Source organism: Nymphaea colorata, chromosome 11 (genome assembly GCF_008831285.2).
Source record: "Nymphaea colorata isolate Beijing-Zhang1983 chromosome 11, ASM883128v2, whole genome shotgun sequence".
Classification (NCBI taxonomy): domain Eukaryota; kingdom Viridiplantae; phylum Streptophyta; class Magnoliopsida; order Nymphaeales; family Nymphaeaceae; genus Nymphaea; species Nymphaea colorata.
The window spans coordinates 13,672,014-13,692,048 of record NC_045148.1 but is presented as its reverse complement, the minus strand read 5'-3'; the positions used below and the strand labels follow the sequence as shown (position 1 = coordinate 13,692,048).

Sequence of the window (20,035 nt, the reverse complement as noted above, 5' to 3'; positions counted from 1 at the left end):
GAAGAGAAAAATAGTACGGGTACTTCTCTGTGTGCGGCGGTGCATGTAAACAGAACCACACTTGGAAGAACAATTTTTTTTCTGGATTCATTATCTTTTGATATTGTTAGTACAAAAGTTGAGTGGAGCTTTCAAATCTGATCGAGATTAGATTACCCCGGTGCTTAATTGAACACTTTTTAGGAATTTCATATATGCTTTTGGTAGCAGTATGTTTCTTTTTCAATCCTTATTCATATGAAGGATTATTGATCATGCATCAATTTTTGTTATTAAATCATTGATGAATGAAATCGCACTTACCTTAATTGAATTCCCAAAACCGGTTTGATTATAAATGCTTGACGAAAAAGAACTGGAGGGAACGCAAAAGAAATGTTGAATCATAGTCGAATTGCACAGCTTGTAAATGCCCATGTGATCAAAGTCATTTTTTAACCATTTCCTCTCATTTGGGAGTGGTTTCAGGTTCATCTCATCATGGGCGGACCTCTATATCTAACGTTCTCCCACTCGCTTTTGATATATTGGGACATTTATAACATCCAAATGATATAGTTTTGCTTTTACAGCATGTGCCCCCATGAGCATGAATAAATGAAATATCATATCTTGGTGATGCTAATACAATGTTTTGTACATGTAATAAAATAATATTGAAGCATGCACCTGTGGTAGTGGTACCCAAATTTTGGTGTGTCCTAAATCAATTTTATCTCACAATCGCAGATTGACTCAACCCGTCAATATAAAATAAAAATGCTAGGCATGTCCGATTGAGGCTTTCACTTAATCATGTTTCATATCTAAAATTGCATCTAATCTGATTTCCTCATGAAACAACATAATTCCCCAGCAGTAAAGATGAGTATCAAATGGATTGCTTTTACTGCAAATGTTGGCTCTCAAATCAAAGTTAGTTGCTTCCCTAGATGTGTCCTTTGCCAGACCTAATCATATATGGTCTATCAACATTTTCTCCTTAAAATATCGTATGTAGTCAGAAGCTTTTGAGGAGGCTCAGGTACATAGAGGCGTAGACTTTGACATCTCAAGAGTCTCTCAAAGCAGAATAACGGGGACAGTATTGGGTCGACTTGTTATAATTAGTGCAACTTACATGGCTTGTCTTACATACTATGTCAAAATAAGTGATATTTAGTAAGTGCATGTAAGAACTAAGAGTATATTGATTTAGTTGTACCAATCATTAGGGTTCAACTTCTCCAGTAAAAATGACTGGTGTGCTCAAAGATCATTTTGTCAATCTGAGTTCTCAAATCGATTTTTACCATGCTTACACGAGTTGGGTACGTCATGTCAGCCTATAGGATCAATTTCAAAATGATACTTCATTTGAAAACATTGATGTGATGCATAATTTGCGTATGAGTATTGCACACGTTTGGTGCCCAAGGGAGTTAATTGCCTACTCTTGTAGAAGCGCAACATATTTTTTGAAGGCAATTAGTATAATTAAAAGTATTACATTGTGAACAACCCCATAGATCTTACGTGTTCCAAATACAATTCATTTGCGATCTACTTCGTAGACACGTCAACCATCAATTCATGGGCACATAAATTCAAATTAGACTGTTCCTTTTGATATAATAAGAAAGATTGTATTTAGTCGCCATGTAGTACCTATACTATGGAATTTCGAATTCTTTGCATATGCATTTGTGGTTGCATAATCATCCAAAGTCTCAAGAGGAGCCTGATGCTACAAATGAGGTCGTCCTCGATTTTCTTCTCGTTTCTTGATAGCTCCGTAAACAAATTTTGTCTTCTGGCGGATCGTGCTTGTTCTATTGTTGGCTGAAAGGTTTCCACAATTATCAAACCAGGATCTTTGGTTGTGGCTTTAAGATCCTAGAGCCTCGATGTAATCAAACAGAGGACTGTAATCCATAGTTGTAGTCAGTCATTCTCTTAAACATGAAATCTAAAATCATTTCTAAGAATTCTTGATCTAAGATCGTAGGTTCTTAAATCACCTTGGTCCTTGGCTCTAGTCAAACTAGCCTTTGTGCGTGTGCGTGGATCTTATCTTAATTATCATTCAAAGGGTTCAGTTTCACTTTCTCACACAAGGGTTCAAAATTCTTTAAGGCTTTTCTGGTTTTCAAATCTATGCCATACCTGAGGTACATTTCATTATTTTACGACTTTTTTTATCATGTTTGTCGGCATCATTGTTTGTATTTTGCCTAAACCATAAATTCAACGTCTGTTCTCGTGTTTGTTGTGATTTACTCAAAGTTTTATTTTTTCGCTCACTCTTGTTTCTACTGTACGTTAGTGCCTCGAGAAAATTGATTTACTGTGGTTAAATATTTATTTATTATACATTATAGGAGAAGACGGATTGTCAATGATACTATGAATTATGTATTTTGATGGATGTGATATCTTGTCTATAGCATATTATTATATAACATTAATTGTTCATTACGGTTGTCAGAACAAAATCATTTTTGCAAAGAACTCCAATCTAACATAAACACGTTTTCTCATTTCTTAAAAACTCGAGCTCGTTTTCGTAAAAGCTTTTGAGCCCGGAAGGGTTTTCCCTGCCGCGAAAAAAAACCTAACAGGAGCTTCTTCCGGCTCACGCTGAGCTCTTCTGGGCAGTGAAGGTGAGGCGGACGTTTCACTCCTCTACGACGGGCATGGTGTTAACTATTCGAAAAGATATTTCATCGTATTAGCCCCTGTCCCGCGGTGCCCTCTGCTCATCGTATTCCCTCTTTCTCTGCATTCGAGTGCTTCAAGCCCGCCGGGGACTGTGCTAGCAGGTCTCTCTCTCTCTCTCTCTCTCTCTCTCACACACACACACACACACACACACACACGCACGCGCGCGCTCGCGCGGGAGGGTCACCTGCCCCTGCCCTTCTTTCTCTGTCCCGAATGAGGGCCTCGCCAGCAATGGCCGGCTGACAACCGTTGCACCCCCTCTCCCTTTCTCACTCTCGAAGGAGGCCTGCTTGCCACTGCGTCGGATATAGCTGCAAGGAGTTCCAGCCCTCAATTCTCCTGCCCCAACTGCAAAGCAATCCTTTTTTCGGTTTTTATCTTTGATCTTGCTTGCAATTTGCTGTTTTAAGTTCATTATGGTGTTGCCACTCTATAGATGATTGCCTGTTACTGAAAGTCGTTACTTGGAAGTCCCGGTCCTAGTTTTATGATGAATCAATTCAATGGCAAGGACGTTTGTGATATCGTTTCATTTTTCGTCGCACTATTGGCACCAAAGGACTTGAATTTCGTTGGTTACACATCCAAGAATGTTGATGTCGTTAAAGCAAAACATGCATCTATTTCTAAGTCATTACTAATGTCTTTAAAGCTCTTCTAATTATGTTTAGGGCTTGAATTTCGTTGGTTGCACATACAAGAATTTCGATGCCGTTAAAGCAAAGCATGCATCTATTTTGAAGTCATTATTAATGCCTTTAAAGCTATTCCAATGATGTTTTGCCATCATTTTTTCCTGAACTAAGTTACTTTGGTTATTGAATACGTGCTGCTGTTTTGGAAGAGTTGAATCCGGTACATATGCTCTTGAAGAAGCCGTCAATGTGTGCTTCATGCTGTTTGGTTCTGTTTTTTCTTAAGATTGCACAGCTAAGGGCCCTTCTTTTGTTGTTGAATCTCATTTTTATACCAAACTGCATTTTCTTTGATCTTTCTAATTTGTTCCCTTATGAGTGACCGAAATTTGTCTTCGTTTCCTTGACTGGAATTCTTTGATCTGGACTTGGTGACTTTCAAGGATATATCTTTGCCTCAGCACGTTTAACAAACTTGCCTAAGCGATGAGAGCGATGGCAGATGTTGGAAGCTCCAATCCAAACCCTAGAAATGCGCAGAAGAAGACGAAGAAGAAGAAGAATACAGAGAAAAGGAAGAACACAAACAGCGAGGACCAAGGCGACAACAGTCTTCTACAAAAGGAGGTCTCATCGTTTGCTTCCTCAATCGGTCTTGCCCCATCCCTTTCTTCCTCTCTTCCTGACTCTGGGTTTGACGACTCAGACTTCAGAAAGATCGGCCCTCTCAAGCCCGTCAAGAGTTCTAAATCTGAGAACCAAGCTGTCTCCCCATCGGAAGCCCCAAAAAAGTCTAAGGCAGGGAAGAGAGGTGAGAAACGCAAGGATGGTATCTCTAAGAATCAACCATCAAGGTACCAAGAAAACCCTGACAATTCATTCAAAAGTAAAAATTTGCAGAAGAAAGTGCGGAAATATATCAATGGAGAGGATCAGGTTTTTGGCTCTGAAAATGGAGAAGGAAGAAACGTTAAACACAAGAAATTGGGTTCTGATAGTCAGTCCAAGAATAAGAGTAGCTCCAACTTTAAGACTATGCCTGGGACTAAAAGTAGTGAAGTGCACCGAGATGCATCGACGAAGACTGTGAAGGAGAAGTTACCATTAATGGGAGCTAGCTTGCTGTCTCAGTATTGGTATGACGACTTGGCAAAGTTAGAGCCTCAAGTTCTAGGCTCTGTTAGCGGGAAAAAAGTGTCTGAGATGGGTGGAGACCAGTGGAGTGCACTGGTTCAGAAGAAAACAGAAGTTGCAAAACAGTTAATGGAGCAATATAGCCAGGATTACGAACTCACAAGGGCAAAGAGCAGTGATATGAGGATGGCAGCTGCAGCCCAAAGGTCAGGTACGGCAGCGGACAAGGTAGCTGCATTCACGGTTTTGATCCAGGATAATCCCATTGCCAACTTACGGTCACTTGATGCACTGCTAGGTAACTTTAAGATTTCCATACTTTCATCAGTTTCACTTGCAATAACTGCAATGGTGCATTGTTTGCCTTTTATGGGTAATTTGGTTTGGACAGCTTGCGCTATTAGTCCATCAGTCTAGGTTAAAAGGCTACTGTTCTTGTGTTTTGATGAGATGCTTTGCTAATGTGCATTGGATTACTGTGCGATGGTTCGACAATTGATAACATGAGATACGTGCGATGGTTCGACAATTGATAACATGAGATACGTGCGATGGTTTGACAATTGATAACATGAGATACGACTGGCTTATTCCTGTCTGAAACTAGTTGTTGAACGGCATATGGTTGTGAAAACATGGATTTGTTAATAATGCAAGGGTTACACAATATTCCTAATTTTGTATGATTCGTATATGTAAATGCATGCTCTTACGGTGGACAATATTTCTTGGTCATAATGACACCTTATCTTTGTTCCTTGTTTTGTTAATTGTTTGTAAATCATCAAAGCTTTATGAATTTTGAGTCAGTTATGAGCCTTATTACCTCAAGGAGACTCTTTTTTTTAAGGTTTATATTCTGAGGAGACTTAATGTGCTCTGAGATGCCTTTTATTACCTAACTTTCGTTTTATCTAACTCGCTTTTCTTAATGTTGTTTTCAATATGGGTAGCCATGGTGATGTCCAAGGTAGGAAAACGTCATGCATTGACTGGCTTTGATGCACTGAGAGAGTTATTTTTGGTGAGGTAAATTTTTTTAGTTGTTCATAGTTAGTGCGTGTTTGGCTTTCAGCTTTTGGTTATCATCAGTTTTCTCATTTTTTTCCTTACATGAGAAACTTAATTTCATTGTTTTCTTGTAATCAGTCTTTTACCAGATCGTAAATTGAAGTATCTCTTCCAGCATCCACTTAATTGCATATCAGAGTCAAAGGATGGATTCTTTCTTTTGCTTCTTTGGTACTGGGAGGACTGCCTGAAAAATAGGTATCGACTATGGAACATGATAGTCCAGTTTATTCTGGCTTTCCACCTCCTTGTATACTATTTTTTACCAAGGCCATAGGCAAGAATGACATGTCCAACATCCAACCGTCTGTTCAATACAGAGAATGAGTGAGATAGCAGTTAGCACATTGTCATCAATGATCCACATGCAAAATTCCAAGGTCCTATGTCCTATGTGGTGCAAAACTATTGCCTTGAGGTTGACACCCATGTTTAAACCCTTTGATTCCAAGATGAACCCTCTCGTTTCTATGGTGATTTAACCTCTGTTCTTCCTAGATGATAGAGGTAGATATCATCTCAAAATCATTTCATTTGGTCAATCCCGCAACTTGTGTCCACTCCAAATCCTGCTTCTTTCCAGAGCCCATTGGAATGCCTCCATTGAAATCCCTTACTAAATTGACTCATGTTCAGAGCCCCTTCTTTTCTCAGCTCATGACTCATGATATTACTGCATCTCTTCTGTAACAATTTGGGTTATTGGTGGTTACAGATATGAGCGTTTTATTGCTGCACTTGAGGAAGCTTCTAAAGATACACTTTATGTTCTGAAGAAAAAATCACTGAAGGTGGGCAAATTCCATCTTTTCTTTCCCTGTGCAAAAATTGAATAACATGTCTATGGTATTCAATATAGTTAGTACTTTGTTCTTGTAGTCGTCCTTGTATCTTTTCATTGCTGATGCTATCATTGGGATATATTATTGGTTGCTAGCTTTCTCTCATGTTTCTTTTTAATGTTTTAATCATAGTTACAAATATCACATTTTTCTTTCAAAAAAACACATTAAATTTGAGTCAGCTGAAAAAACGAGGCATGTTCTTTTGAAAAAACACTAAAATGAAAAAACCAAGAAAACAATGCATTTTTTGCATTTTTCATGTTTTTTTGAATTTTTCGTTTTTCCATTTTTTTGCCTTCTTTTACATTTTCTATTTCCATTTTTTTTGCATTTTATTTTTAAGATCTTTTAATTTTTTTTTTACTGAGATTTTCCCAAGAAATAATAACTCTGCCATATTATACCTGGCAAAACCTTGCTGTTTAAAACTCGTAAAGGATATTTGTGACTATGGTTTTAGTTGCCAAAGGATATTAGAATGAGTTACAGCTTCAAGTTTCTTTCTTCTGTCTATTTTGTTGTAAGTTTTGAATTACAAAATACTGTCCTGTTTCTTTCGCCACTAGGCTGTCTCAATTTCAACTTGTCTTTCCTGTCAAATGTTGATCTAAGAGTTCTTCAGAATTTGCTGCGTTACCACGACTACTTCTGGCATCTGGTCTCTGTTAAGCATACTCTAGTTTGCTTATAATCTGTCAATATGGGCTTGTATGGTCTTCTCTGAGCCTTTGCTATTGGCTATGAGCGGAGGTAGTGCTTAAAAAATCAGTTCTTTTCATAGTTTCTCATGCATGATTTATTTTCTTCCTCAGACATTGTATAAACTTTTAGAAAGTAAACCAGAGCAAGAAAGGCGGTTGCTTTCTGCTGTTGTCAACAAGGTAACTTCAAGACACTCCTATATGGATATGTATGCAATGATTTGCTTTTCTGATTTTGGATGCTGAAGTTTATTCTTTAGTAACGTGTATGCTGATGCAGCACCTGTTCCAACTGGATTCTTCTATTAGCCAGCCACCTCCATGTCTTACACTTGTGAATGCTGGCAGCAATATTACTCAGTTACAATTAGGATGCCCTTATTTTTTTGGATCCATGAAAACATAAGTTTCTTTCTTCCCATGTTTTGAGTTGGGCCTGATTCTGCTTCTTTTTGAGTTAAGTTTTAAAATTTTGTGTAAAGATACATGTCACTGAAACATTTCATTGGCCAAATGTTCATGTTTTTACTTGAATGGGGGGAAAATGCTATATGTAAGTTGCTACCATCTCATTTTTTTTCTAGTCTTATACATCACATGTCACACAATTTCTTTGTTGTTCAATTTCCTGGTGTACTTGATTCTCTTGTTTTGGTATTTCAAGTGTATTACTAGTTTGCACACGTGATGTCAATTGTTTTATGTGTGTGCCTGATAAGTGACTAGTGGCTCCCAACCTGTGTGTTTGAGTAGTGGCTTTCCTACCTGTGTGTTTTCGAATACTGTTTTGTTTTAAACTTCAAATGTCTTACTGTTCCCTGTATTTCTTCTTTAGGGAACATGTCTTCCTATCATGTTTAATGTTTACTTTGGGTTTGAACAAGTTCCATATTCTAGGTCTAATGTCAAATATGGTTTGCTTATGTTTTCTGGCTTTATATGCAGTTAGGTGACCCAGAAGCAAGAGTTGCATCAGATGCTAGTTTTTTCTTGACATGCCTCTTGTCTACTCATCCGAATATGAAGGTGCTCCTTATCCCTGTCTTTGACACGGTGACTTTTTCTCATTTCTGTAGCTTTAAAGTTATCTCTTTTAATATTCGTATATTATTCAGATTCCTTCACAAGTGATTTTCTTCACTCACGTGAATACTATAAAAGGAAGGCAGAGTCAATAGACTTTCAATGGATTGTGGAAATTCTATTGGATATGTTGAATGAAATATTTATGTTTGGTAGGATATCATTCTTGATGCTCTTTTATGTTTCAGTTAATAATCACTCATTGACCCTTTCTTGACTTTTCTCATTGCAATGATTCCTTTTCCTGTGTACTTGTTCTATAGCCTCCCTTTACTATCCTATTTCCCTGCTTCATTTGATCTTAATCTTTGATAAAGTTGTTTTTTTTAATCCTATTACTTAATCTCAATGAACGTGATAGATAAAGCTCGAATTGAGGAATGAATTTGAAACTGTGCCGAGAACTGGGATTGTATGGTAATGTTGGCCTGTTTTGTGAATTGTATTTAACTAGGATATGTTTTAATTAATGAAACTGGATGCATCTGCCACTTCATTTATTGTATTTGTGTTTGATTAGATAATTAACCATATTAAATTCAATGTGAACTGTATTTGGTGTCAATCTTCTGTATTTTTACATCCCTATCCATGTAATGTGAAAATGTTTTCGTGTAACCAAATTTGGTTACCACAACAAGCTTAGGGAAGTGTGGAAAATTTTGTAGATTACAGATTAGGGATCAGTTTCTCATCAACTGGCTCCCATAATGCGGGGATTGTACTTGCGAGAAATAAGTTGCTTTTGTTAAAATTGAATATTGAGGTTTATATTTGTTTTCTATAATAAAATCATTTAGGAATTAATATAGTGATATTATGATGGCTTCGTTCTAGTTTTTCCTTAGCCTGACTCTAAGACGTAATTGCGTATATGTATGGGTTCCCATTTTAAGATGCTCAGGACTTTATAATGGGGTGGTAGCCCTCATGCAGCTATCAGGCTCCTCTGCGCAGAATTCTGCACTAACACCTCAACTCACTCGAAGCCCAGCTTCTCTCACGAAATGTAATCTTCTTCATTAGGGTTTAATTCGCTTAATTGTGCTTAAATACATAACGTGATGGGTCAGGTTTAAGACAGGCCTAACTGGACCTGAGCCACCTGACCCATTGCATAAAAGAAATACTTAAGCTGAAAACACAAAAACAGAAATAAACGAAACTTAGAAACTCATTTGTTAGGTCTGCGCTTAACATGGGGTGCATGAAAAGAATAATTTTCGTTTGACATGGTGTAAACTGTCAAGTTGAATGATCCATGTGGCACTATTGCTGCCCATTTCTCTGTTTGGCCATTTAACATCTTTTATAGTCTGTTTTCTTGAAGTCCACTTGATGTTCTATGTGTATCTGTATGCATCAATGGTTTGTGTATGTCAGAGATATCTCATCAAAAGATTATCTTTTTTGTAGTTGGTTGTTATTGAGGAGGTCGACTTCTTTCTCTTCCGTCCACATGTTGGCTTGAGGGCAAAATGTCATGCTGTAAGTTCTCTGTTTCGTTTTTTGCAGCTTGAAACTACAGGCATATATGAGCATAGAAGTGGTTATGCATTTATGTGTAATTATTTGTGGGTTTCTAAAAGCACTTTTCTTATGCTTGTAATAAATGTTATAGAAATTATTGAAAGACACATCTGATTGTGTTGAATAGACCAGATTGTTTCATGTTGTTAGATGTGCAACACAAAGAATTAAACTTTAAAAATATAATGAAGTTGAATATTAGAACATTTCCTCTCTTTAAGCTTCCAGTTGTGCCACAACATTATTATTCAAGCTGTCGGGCTTTTCTTGCTTCCATGTCTACGTGATGAGGTTAACAACTTATAACAGCTTTCATGACAACTTCTTGACTTTTCCCTTGTTCATGGTATGTCCAATGTGCAGATAAATTTTCTGAACCAGATTGTCCTGCATAGCAAAGGAGATGGTCCTAAAGTAGCAAAGCGGTTGGTGGACATTTATTTTGCGCTTTTTAAGGTGTGAAGGCAGGGTGTTTCACTTGTATTCTTCTTGGGATTTGTCTTTATTACTATCTCTTTCTTTCCTATTCTCTTTGTCGTTCTCTTCATGAAACTTCTGTTGTTTGAAATTTGAAAGTAATGCTAATTAAGTTTTTGTTGAATTCTCGTCATCAATAAGAGAAAGGTCTCAAGCTATTGCTGTGTTAAATCATAGTTACAAATATGTCCAATATTTTGAATTTATTGAGATTTTTTGTTATAAGTTAGCCTATTGTCACCTCTGCAGTATTATGTTATCTTTAAAGAGTTGGCATTTTGTCCTAGAGCATGGCAAGATGATCAGATGTATTGTATTCAAACTGGAACAACAAATTTGTATGCTTTAGTAGCTTAACTGGAAGTTTTATCTAGTAAACAATCATTAAGTTGTATTCCTGTTTCCTGCGACCATTGCAAACTAGTTTTTTCATTTTGAGGAAGGAAACTGAGGGCATTTTATGGTGGAATATGGACATCTCTCTCCCTCTTTTCTGGTTGGTCTGACACTAATCCTAGCTCATCTTGAAAGGCCATCTCTCTCTCTCTCTCTCTCTCTCTCCCTCTCCCTCTCCCCCCTTTTCCTCCATGTGTATGCACATGATGCATGGCTATCTGTCCACATTCTTTCTTTCTTTCTTTATGAATCTATTAGTGCTCATGTTGTCCCTATTTCAATATTATCAAACACTAAGCAGCAAGTCAGTCTGATTAGAATGCAAAGCTTAAATAAGTTCTGGCTTCTTTATTAGTTCCTGTTGTTTGCAAGAAAATAAAATCTTTGAAGCACTGTTGTAAATATTCCTTAAGAATCATGCTGTGAGTTGTTACATCTAATTTTTTTGCTTTGAGAGAGCGTGGTTAATTCCTAACAATTCAGAACTGTAAGATATATTATGTCTTTGGAACTTGTGTATATTCTGACTCAGTGTGCCTTACATCCTATGTTGTCAAGGCAGCTAGGTGCTGCCTGGGCGCCAGGCAGCGCCTAGTGCCTAAGCACGCCTAGGCCAAAAAGGCGACTTTTTTTTTTGTAGTTATGTCAACTATTACTAATATTTGAAATGTAATCGTTGGTGAGATTGAAAGTCAATACAATCATTGAATATGCAAAACCAATGGCAGAAGTTTAACATTTCTCATTAAATGTAATCTAATATGAGAAACAACAAAACAAACTAAATCTAATCTCTATACGAAGGAATGTTAATCTGCATGAACTAGGCTTTACAATTGGCTGCTGGAAATCTCCATTCTTCTGGCCATTGGGATACAGTCTCCTAGTAGCCACTGTGCTATATTGCACATATTTTTGTTCAGTCTTTTGATTTTCATTCTTTCAAGTGTTCAATGACTCTTATATCATTTCCATTACCTTTTTGGTGAGTCTTTTTTCCAATTTCTCAGGTATTGACTTCTGAAGTGGGTGGTGGTGAAAAAGCTGTAAGAGGAAAGAAAACAGTGCAGAAGCAAGTTGCAAAAGCTGCTCACAAAAAGGAAAATGAGGGTTCATCTTTGTTGCCTGCTGTTGAAATTGATTGTCGTCTTTTATCTGCACTTCTGATTGTAAGTCTGCTCTATATATTCTACTTTTTAATCTATTTCTCAGTTACTATCTTCATTTAGTAAAATGACTGTATTCCTTAAAAGTGTGTCCTTTTCTTTTATTTTGTTATTCAGAAACTGCTCTAACTCTTGATTGTTTCCTTTTATTCTATTACAAATATTTATTATCTCATGTTGCACATGAACATGCATCACACTTATTTGTTTCAGAATATTGTGGACAAAGCAGAAACCCAATCTGCACAGTCAAGGGAATATATCGTGTTACTAATCATATAAAACAAAAATTTGCATTACACATTGCAACTCAGAAGCTACTATTAAAGGACTCAGAAAAACATGTTGACTCACACTTGCTACCCTAAATTCACTCATAGAGACATGTATTTCTGCACTAAAAATTGCATCCTACACTCTCATATGTACATCGTAACTTGTACAACGGCTAGTCAAAGAGGTGTCCACTACAGTCTATTTCTCTCGTATATTTTTGCTGGCCAGTCTAATGGATGGTGAAAAGAAAGTTCAAGGGCTACATGGTTTCCTTTGAACTGGCACTTAAGACTAATTCAGAGTGCCAGTCGGTTATTCAGAAAGCAACCGAGTCAAAAACATGGTAAACATAAGTACAAAAGTGTCATCTGAAAACAAAGAATGAATCATGATATATAGTTAACATACTTCAATAAAATCAAAGAGTATACCTCTGCATACACAACCTAGTACTAAGGTTTACCTTGTAGGTGTAGAATGTGTATACACTTGGAAATAAAAGAAAGAATACAACTAATAGAGATACATTTAGCATATCTTGAGTCCAGAGTACCTGTTACATGTTTCCTTTTTTCCTGCAGGGTGTCAACAGGGCATTTCCTTTCGTCTCATCTGAGGAGGCTGATGCTGTTATTGAACATCAAACCCCTGTGCTTTTCAAATTGGTGAGGACCAAAGGGAATGTGTTAAGTCTTCCTGCTAGGGGTGGTGAAATTGCAAAGCCGATCAATTGCTTTTACTTTTATATTTCTGGGCCTAATCCGGTGTATCTCAATTTTAGGCTCATTCAAAGAATTTCAATATCGGAGTGCAAGCATTGATGCTTCTCTTTCAGATATTGTCCAAAAACCAGGCAGTCAGCGACCGTTTTTATCGTGCCCTGTATTCCAATCTTCTGGTTCCCACTATCATGAAGTCAACAAGTGTAACTTTCTCTTCTTTTCTTAAACTTGGAGTTCTCCTCTTTCTTAATTTTTAAGTACTTTCTGTGAACTGTGATACCTCTAGTTTTTCTTATTGCTTGATACATATTATTTATGATGACTAATGGCCTTTAGAAAATGATGAGATAGAGCATGTATTATTGTATAATTTATGTGTTTATGCATTTCCTTGAGGTAGAGTTTTGAATTCAGTAATAATGTCAATTAGGAGGGGCATCCAAGAGGATATTCTGGATATTAAGCAAATCATGTCCCTAGAACTAGCATAGGAAATATGTTTAGTTTGTATGGTGAATTAGTTTTAAGTTGATTTCTGTGGGTAATCCAGTTTTCTTGCGTCTTGGTGCCATTATCATGGTTAAATGACTTGGGACATGGAAGGTGACCATCATTACAGAACTTTTACTCTTGTACAGTAAAAAAAACTGCAGTGCGTTTGATTGTGCAAGATGGTCAAGAATTTTGCTGTATAAGATCTACAGTGTGGTGGAATCTTTCACTCTAATGATTTTATGCGGTCAAATATGAATGGTACAGCTTGGAATGTAGTTATTGCTTTAGTAGTTTTTGGTAAATTCACAACCAAGTTGGATCTTGAGGGCATTATTGAAAAGCTATTTAGGGCTCTAGGCATACTGGTCCTCTAATTATGTGGTGCATGGTAATACTCTGCATATTCAGAGATGAAGGATTTTCTGTGATATACTTGCTTTGTATAGCTACTGAGCTGGATATCAAAACTAAGAGACCCATAACCAGACGTGCGATCTGAACCTTTCAAGACTAACATTTGAACTGCCCTTAGTTATTTACAGACCATAATACCTGTTAAGCTGCATCAATTTCTTCCCTCCCAAAAATCACCTTGTCCTCCGGATCGAGAACAAGGAAAAAGATTCTTTTCCGTGCAGCTTTCCAATGTCAATTCTTCATGTTCCTCCTCACCCTGTTCAACCAGCCACTAAATTGCCAATCTCCCATCCTTCTGAATCTCTACTGCTCGAGGACCTTAAAAGGTTGAGATCATGAGGGGTGGCATAACTGATTGTGTATGGGATTCCTCAGTTACCTTGAATATCGTGACACACAAAGCACTGACTGTATGGCTGAATTCTTCAGATGCGATATGTTGCATTTCCTACCCTTGCTAAAAAGTCCATGTTATTTAGGGGATAGTTTGTGTTTGCCTCTTCAATAATCATTCTTGAGAGCTGGCAGATTCTTGAGTAGCAACAAGTTTACCACCTGGAAAATTTGGTTCTCCTTATTTTTGTCATAGAGTTGTTTCATCCTGTTTTGCGCCCATCATAAATTCTCGTTGAGCAGATTAGTATCTCTTCACGACTTCTGAGCTTTGTTTACCTTTTCATCTGGACTGTTATTGGTTCTATACTTCTGGGATCAGTTGGCGATTTCCCATACATAACTTCATATGCAACCATGGCAACAGTGGCATGCCAGGCTGTATCGTATGAGTGTGCTGAGGAAGAAATCTCTCTGTTGTGGGGTTGATCATTGAAACTAGGAGACTCATAGCTGGAGCTATGATCCAAGCCTTTTAATTCTAACTGTTGAAGTAGCCATTACTTGTTTACAGATCATAAGACACCTTAAACTGCACCGGGTGTGCTTTCCTTGCATCCATATCTTGTAACTGCATAACCACTTGTTGTTGCCAAGTGCATGTTCTTTGGTATATGTAGAGCCTCTAGGTATGGAGCCACAAGAGGGAAAAAAAAAAAAAAAGTAAACCATGATCCTAGAGTCTTGTGCCTGTATCCTTTTTCTATAGGTTGCAAAGTTCAGAGAAAGTAGTTCTCCTATGTGGTTGAAGTTAAAATTGTTATCTATACTTGGAATGGCTTGTACCTTGTAACTTCAACTTACTCGTTTTTTTCATTCTCTTTGTTACAGTCTGAAAGGTTTCTTGCACTTCTGTTGCAAGCAATGAAAAGTGATGTGAATGTAAAGAGAGTAGCTGCCTTTTCTAAAAGATTGCTGCAGGTAAGCTAGCATTGCTGCTGGTTTGACTTTGGAATGGTGATTTTCTTGCTGCTGTTATCCTATTAGTGATGAAGATTGTGATAATCCAATCCTGTATAGTTTTCAAATATATCGCCTGATTTATTCCTCATCTTTCTTTGGTTTTAGTCTTCCTGTAGGTTCTTCAGGTTATTGCTCTTTCCCTTTGTTAGTTGGTTGTACATTTTTCTGTTCAATTTTTTGCATGAATTTTTACATAAATTTTTTATGCCATGTTTATCTCTTCATGAATAGGAAGGGTGTATTTTCTGTTTTCCTGGAAATGCATGTTTATGTGAACACTTGTCTGGGGATTGCTTGAATTATGAGACAAAATCAATACTATTTCTCCCTAGATATATATTCTTATGCCATCATTACATGCTATGCCCGATCCAGTAACAAATAATAGTACTTTGCATCCTGTCCTCGACAGTGGTCTGTATAATTCCCTTTGTGCGTCTTGGAAAAATAGCTGTATTCTTTTTACGTCCTCTTCAAGACGCAAAACCAAAGTTAACTCTTCCATTAATGTTCAAATAGCTTAGTCGTGCTGTCATTTAAAAGGCTTTAAGTTATGAATTTACAGCCACTTACTCTATCACGTTTGTGTGACCCCCTTCTGCTGTGACTTCATTGGCTTCTTTTCTCACAAGTCATGACTTTACCATTTGGGTTTTTGCATTAGGTTTGCAGAATGTCCTTGTCATTTTTTTTCTTTATTGTTTCATCCATTTACTGAAAAATGTCTTTGTAGCAATGGCCCTGTCAAAATTAGTGATAGTATCAGTGTAGTGGTCAGCATGCTAGTGGTTCTAGACAGTTAAATGTTCTAATTGGTACTTTGTTGCTTGTTGTGTACATTGTTTTCAAGATTTGTAAAATTTATTATTTCCTTTGAGGCTGTTAGCCTATTTAGATTAATGCAGACCAACTTATATACTCCACTGGGTAATGACGTTCCTAGTTAAGCCTATCTCTGATGTTTCATTTGAGCCCCTTAAATGATTATGTGACTGTTGACCTTTATTGGTTGCTAAAGCTTTAGAATGCAAAAGATTACTTACATTTATGCCATATCTTCAGGTTGCCCTACATCAACCACCACAGTACGCATGTGGATGCCTGGTTCTGTTGTCTGAAGTTCTCAAAGCAAGACCTCTTCTGTGGTCAGGAAGAATGTTAAATTATTATCTTTCTGGTTAAATATAATGAGCTACATGTTTATGCTTGTTTTTTAGTTTTATCATGTAAAATATTTACACAATATAGCTCTATCACAAATCATAATTTGAAGGAATTTTCAGGAACATGTTGCTGCAGAATGAGTCTGGTGATGATGGTCTCGAACATTTTGATGATGTCATAGAGGATCCTGAAGATATGGCTGGCGTTTCTCCCATTACAAGGGTTACCACCTCAACAGATGTTGTGTCTAATGGGCATAATGCTGTTGATATTAGTAGGGTTTCTGACTCAGAGGAGAGTGAAATTCCAGATTCTAACTTGTCAGATGATGAAACAAGTGGCTCAGAGGGGGAAGAAGGTTTTTTTAGAAGTGAAGCAAGAGCTGTAAAATCATTACCTAGCATGGGAGAACATGATACAAAACCTGCACATGAGAAAGGACATGGTCAGGTTTCCAATCTGAAATCAGTGATGCCTGGTGGATATGATGTTAAGCATCGGGAGCCTTCTTTCTGGTATATTTACAACCCTATGCCTGTCTTATGTTACATCAAGCTCTTTGTGGCATGCACTTAGCTCGCCATGGTGGGAATATTTCCACAAGCAAGGGCTAGGTGGACTGTCACGTTCTCTTTCATGTATGTTTGGTTTTTTGTAGCCTTTACTTTAGCGAGATTCAGGTAAAGCAATCATGTTCCCATGAAGAAGTGGATCTTTAGGTGCTATAGATTATCTATGGAAACTGCTTAAACAGAATTTGCATTTCTTCAATGAATTTATAATGTGGGTTTGCTTTTGTTCTCATGTACCCAAGTCCTTTCCCTTTTTCATTGTACATCATGCCTGGCTAACTGCTGTCATGAGGAAAAACCAAGGGAAAAAATTGATGGCACAACTTTACAAACTGAGATCTCTCATAATGTATATGTAGTAAATAAGCATATATATTAGAATGCTGCAAAGTGGAAAGTTCTTCTAGGAAAGTCAATGGAGACAGTTAGCTTTTCCCATGTTAGTACAGGTTTTCTTTTTGTCAAAATGTAACAAAATTATCCCTAGATTCTTAAGCAATCGATGCAGGAAATAATGATATATTTTTCCTCTGCATATATCTGTTTTGTGTCCCCACCCCCATGTTCGTCCTATTTTGACAATTGTTCGTGTTTTCACCATTTACTTCCATTTTCTGAAAAGATATGATAAATTTTCGTTCTAAATTAGTCTGCTATAGGAACGGTCTTAAACATGATGAGGATTAGTTTGATTTATTCCTAACATTTTTACTAAATTGCTTTAACAGTCGTGCAGATTGTACAAGTTGGTGGGAGTTGACAGCTCTGGCATTGCATGTACATCCGTCAGTAGCTACAATGGCCCGTACCCTACTATCAGGCGCAGTTGTTGTGTACAATGGTGAACCAATAAGAGATTTGTCTCTTTCTGCCTTTCTGGACAAGTTTATTGAAAAGAAACCAAAATCTAGTTGGAGGTCAGGAGGCACATGGCATGGTGGTTCTGAAATTGCACCTGCAAGAAAGGTTTGTATATGTTATTTGGATAACAAATGATTTTCTTCCAGAAGTTAGTGTCATGGCACATATTTTTATTGATGCGACAAGGACAAACAGATGAACCCATGCATACTCGATACTATTGTTCTACTAGACCATTTCACTGATGAGCATTGAGGTGTCTTGTGCACAATCAGCCTCGTTATTGCTCATGAAACCTGATTAACTTGAGGACCTGGCAATTGGGGTCAGCTTTATATTGGATAACATGCTAGCACCGAAAAGACATAAAATTGGTTTTTATTTGCTTTTGAACCTGGTTTCAGAAGGGCCAACCCTACCTATGTCCGTTGAAGCCATGTTGAATTACAATTATTTGGGTAGTCTGCTCATGCTTAATGGGCTGCTGTGGGACCAGCCTGGCATTTTTGGTGCTATTTAGTATAGAATAGTTTCTTTTGAGAACATGTGTGTTGATCTTTTTCTTTTTCTTTTTTTTAATTTTTCATGCAGCTTGATCTAAACAAACATTTCGTTGGGTCAGAGATATTGTCACTGGCTGAGGAAGAAGTTGCTCCTGAGGATATAGTATTTCACAGGTTCTATGTGAACAAAAAGAGCTCATCCAAGAGGAGAAAGAAGAAGAAGCAGACTGAAGACGAGGCAGCTGAAGAATTGATTGGTCTTGATAAGGACCAAGATGATTTTGATGAAGCTGATCAGAGTGACAATGAGGAGATTGATGAATTATTGGCAACTTCAGCAGGCATGGTGGTAGAAAGTGATGGCGAGTATGACTATGACAAACTTGATGAAATCATTGATGATGATGATGAATTGCTTGCAGATGGCAGTGATGATGAAGCAGATATTTCAGCTGGTTTGTCTGAAGATAGTGATGAAGATAATTTATATGATGCTGATGCCAATTTAGAAGGTGGTTCTGTTCATATTAATGAAGGCACTGAGAACAGGAAGAAGCGAAAGACCTCTACAGCTAGAAGTGCTGCTTTCTCTGGTGGTGATGATGCTGCTGCTGATGAACTTGATTTAGATGCTGTAAATGTTGGCAAAACATCTGGCAAAAGGAAGCATCCAAGAACTGGCGGAAAAAAATCTGGAGCTTCACCCTTTGCTAGCCTGGAAGAATATGATCATTTGTTGAATGATGATGAAGGGGAAGTAAGGAAATTGAAACCTCACAAGAGAAAACGGTCTTCATAACTGGTGTGTGCGCTCCAAGCATGTATAATTCCTGAGAGGTGCTCATTTTGAGTCAAATTCATGTCTCCAAATTTTGTTTATGGTTTTTCATGTTCTGCTCAGCAAAGGTGCTGGCTAAAAACTCAAGTTATAGGCTTGGCAGCAAGCGGTGCATAAGAAGGGCTTGGGTACCGGATACTGAAAAAATGCATACTGCCAGATAGAGCAGGAACACCTCGGATTTACAATTGAAATGGATTAGGATATAGACAGAAGCTGCCAGTACTAAAAGCTGTTGTGATGGCTTGATTTGTTAAGCTTTTTCTGAATGGGCGAAAGTTAACTTAGGATTAGGGTTCTTCTTAAGGTGATTCATCCTGTTTTCCTTTATCAGTTCTTTCTCCTAGTGTGCAGCAGTCTGACAATTGTGCCCTGGAAGCTCTGTCCCATACATTTTGTAGGGGTTTGGTCTCTGGCCGTGATTATAATGTAAAAGTTCACTAGTTTCTTTGTTTATCTCGCACTTTTTTAAGTCATGAAAACGGTCGTCGACAAAGTTGGGGAAATTTTGATACATTTGCCAACTGTTTGCCATACAAGGTGAATGCCAGTTGCCAGGAAAGTGAAATCACTGGTTCTTGATAATCCGACAGTTTGAAACATCTCCAGCGTTGAAGAGCACCATCCTATAATACGTTTTTTGAAGAAACAGAAGACTCATTAGAAGTAGGCTTGCGAAATATCTTGTTTCATACGGTGGTCAGAAGAATTTGTTTTAGTGGCGCCCTTAGAAAGTGAAATGTAGCGCTTGCTTGTGTTGAATTATGTTAGGGTGTTTGTTATTGTCCCAACGTTTTTTATGGGGGTCCAAGCGAAGGAACCTGCAACTCAACTTGAGATGTATGGTAATTGGTAGAGCAACAAAATGCGTCTTTTCCTAAGCAAAGGCGTTACTCTTTAATACAATCTTGAGATGAAGCCTGAGCCTGTAATCGCCACCTGAGCCGGAGGTTTCTGCCTTGGGAGAAATGCTACTATATTTAAAGAACATTTGAACTTTGAGACATCTTCAAATTTCTTTATTGCTTTTCCAACCTTATTATCCTTAATTCAGTGCCAGCCATTAGTCATTATAAAGCCCGCACACATG

General features: G+C 37.6%; 1 protein-coding gene across 1 annotated transcript; it reads left to right on the top strand.

Annotated features, from left to right (window-relative positions):
* The first annotated feature begins 2,546 nt into the window (after positions 1 to 2,546).
* On the top strand, positions 2,547 to 19,401 carry LOC116264049 (protein SLOW WALKER 2). Its single transcript, XM_031643967.2, has 17 exons — positions 2,547 to 2,801; positions 3,782 to 4,770; positions 5,426 to 5,501; positions 5,622 to 5,741; positions 6,259 to 6,334; positions 7,201 to 7,269; positions 8,035 to 8,115; positions 9,589 to 9,660; positions 10,066 to 10,158; positions 11,586 to 11,744; positions 12,599 to 12,682; positions 12,799 to 12,942; positions 14,876 to 14,965; positions 16,070 to 16,152; positions 16,291 to 16,686; positions 17,472 to 17,709; positions 18,196 to 19,401. Exons 2-17 carry the CDS (start codon positions 3,825 to 3,827, stop codon positions 18,904 to 18,906), a joined length of 3,438 nt encoding a protein of 1,145 aa, XP_031499827.1. The 5' UTR covers positions 2,547 to 2,801; positions 3,782 to 3,824; the 3' UTR covers positions 18,907 to 19,401.
* The last annotated feature ends 634 nt before the right edge of the window (positions 19,402 to 20,035 follow it).

Coding starts and splice junctions, on each gene's coding strand:
- LOC116264049 (XM_031643967.2), top strand. CDS start 3,825: ATGAGAGCGATGGCAGATGTTGGAAGCTCCAATCCAAACCCTAGAAAT. Junction 7,270..8,034: donor TTTCTGCTGTTGTCAACAAG/GTAACTTCAAGA, acceptor CTTTATATGCAG/TTAGGTGACCCAGAAGCAAG. Junction 16,153..16,290: donor AAAGCAAGACCTCTTCTGTG/GTCAGGAAGAAT, acceptor AGGAATTTTCAG/GAACATGTTGCTGCAGAATG.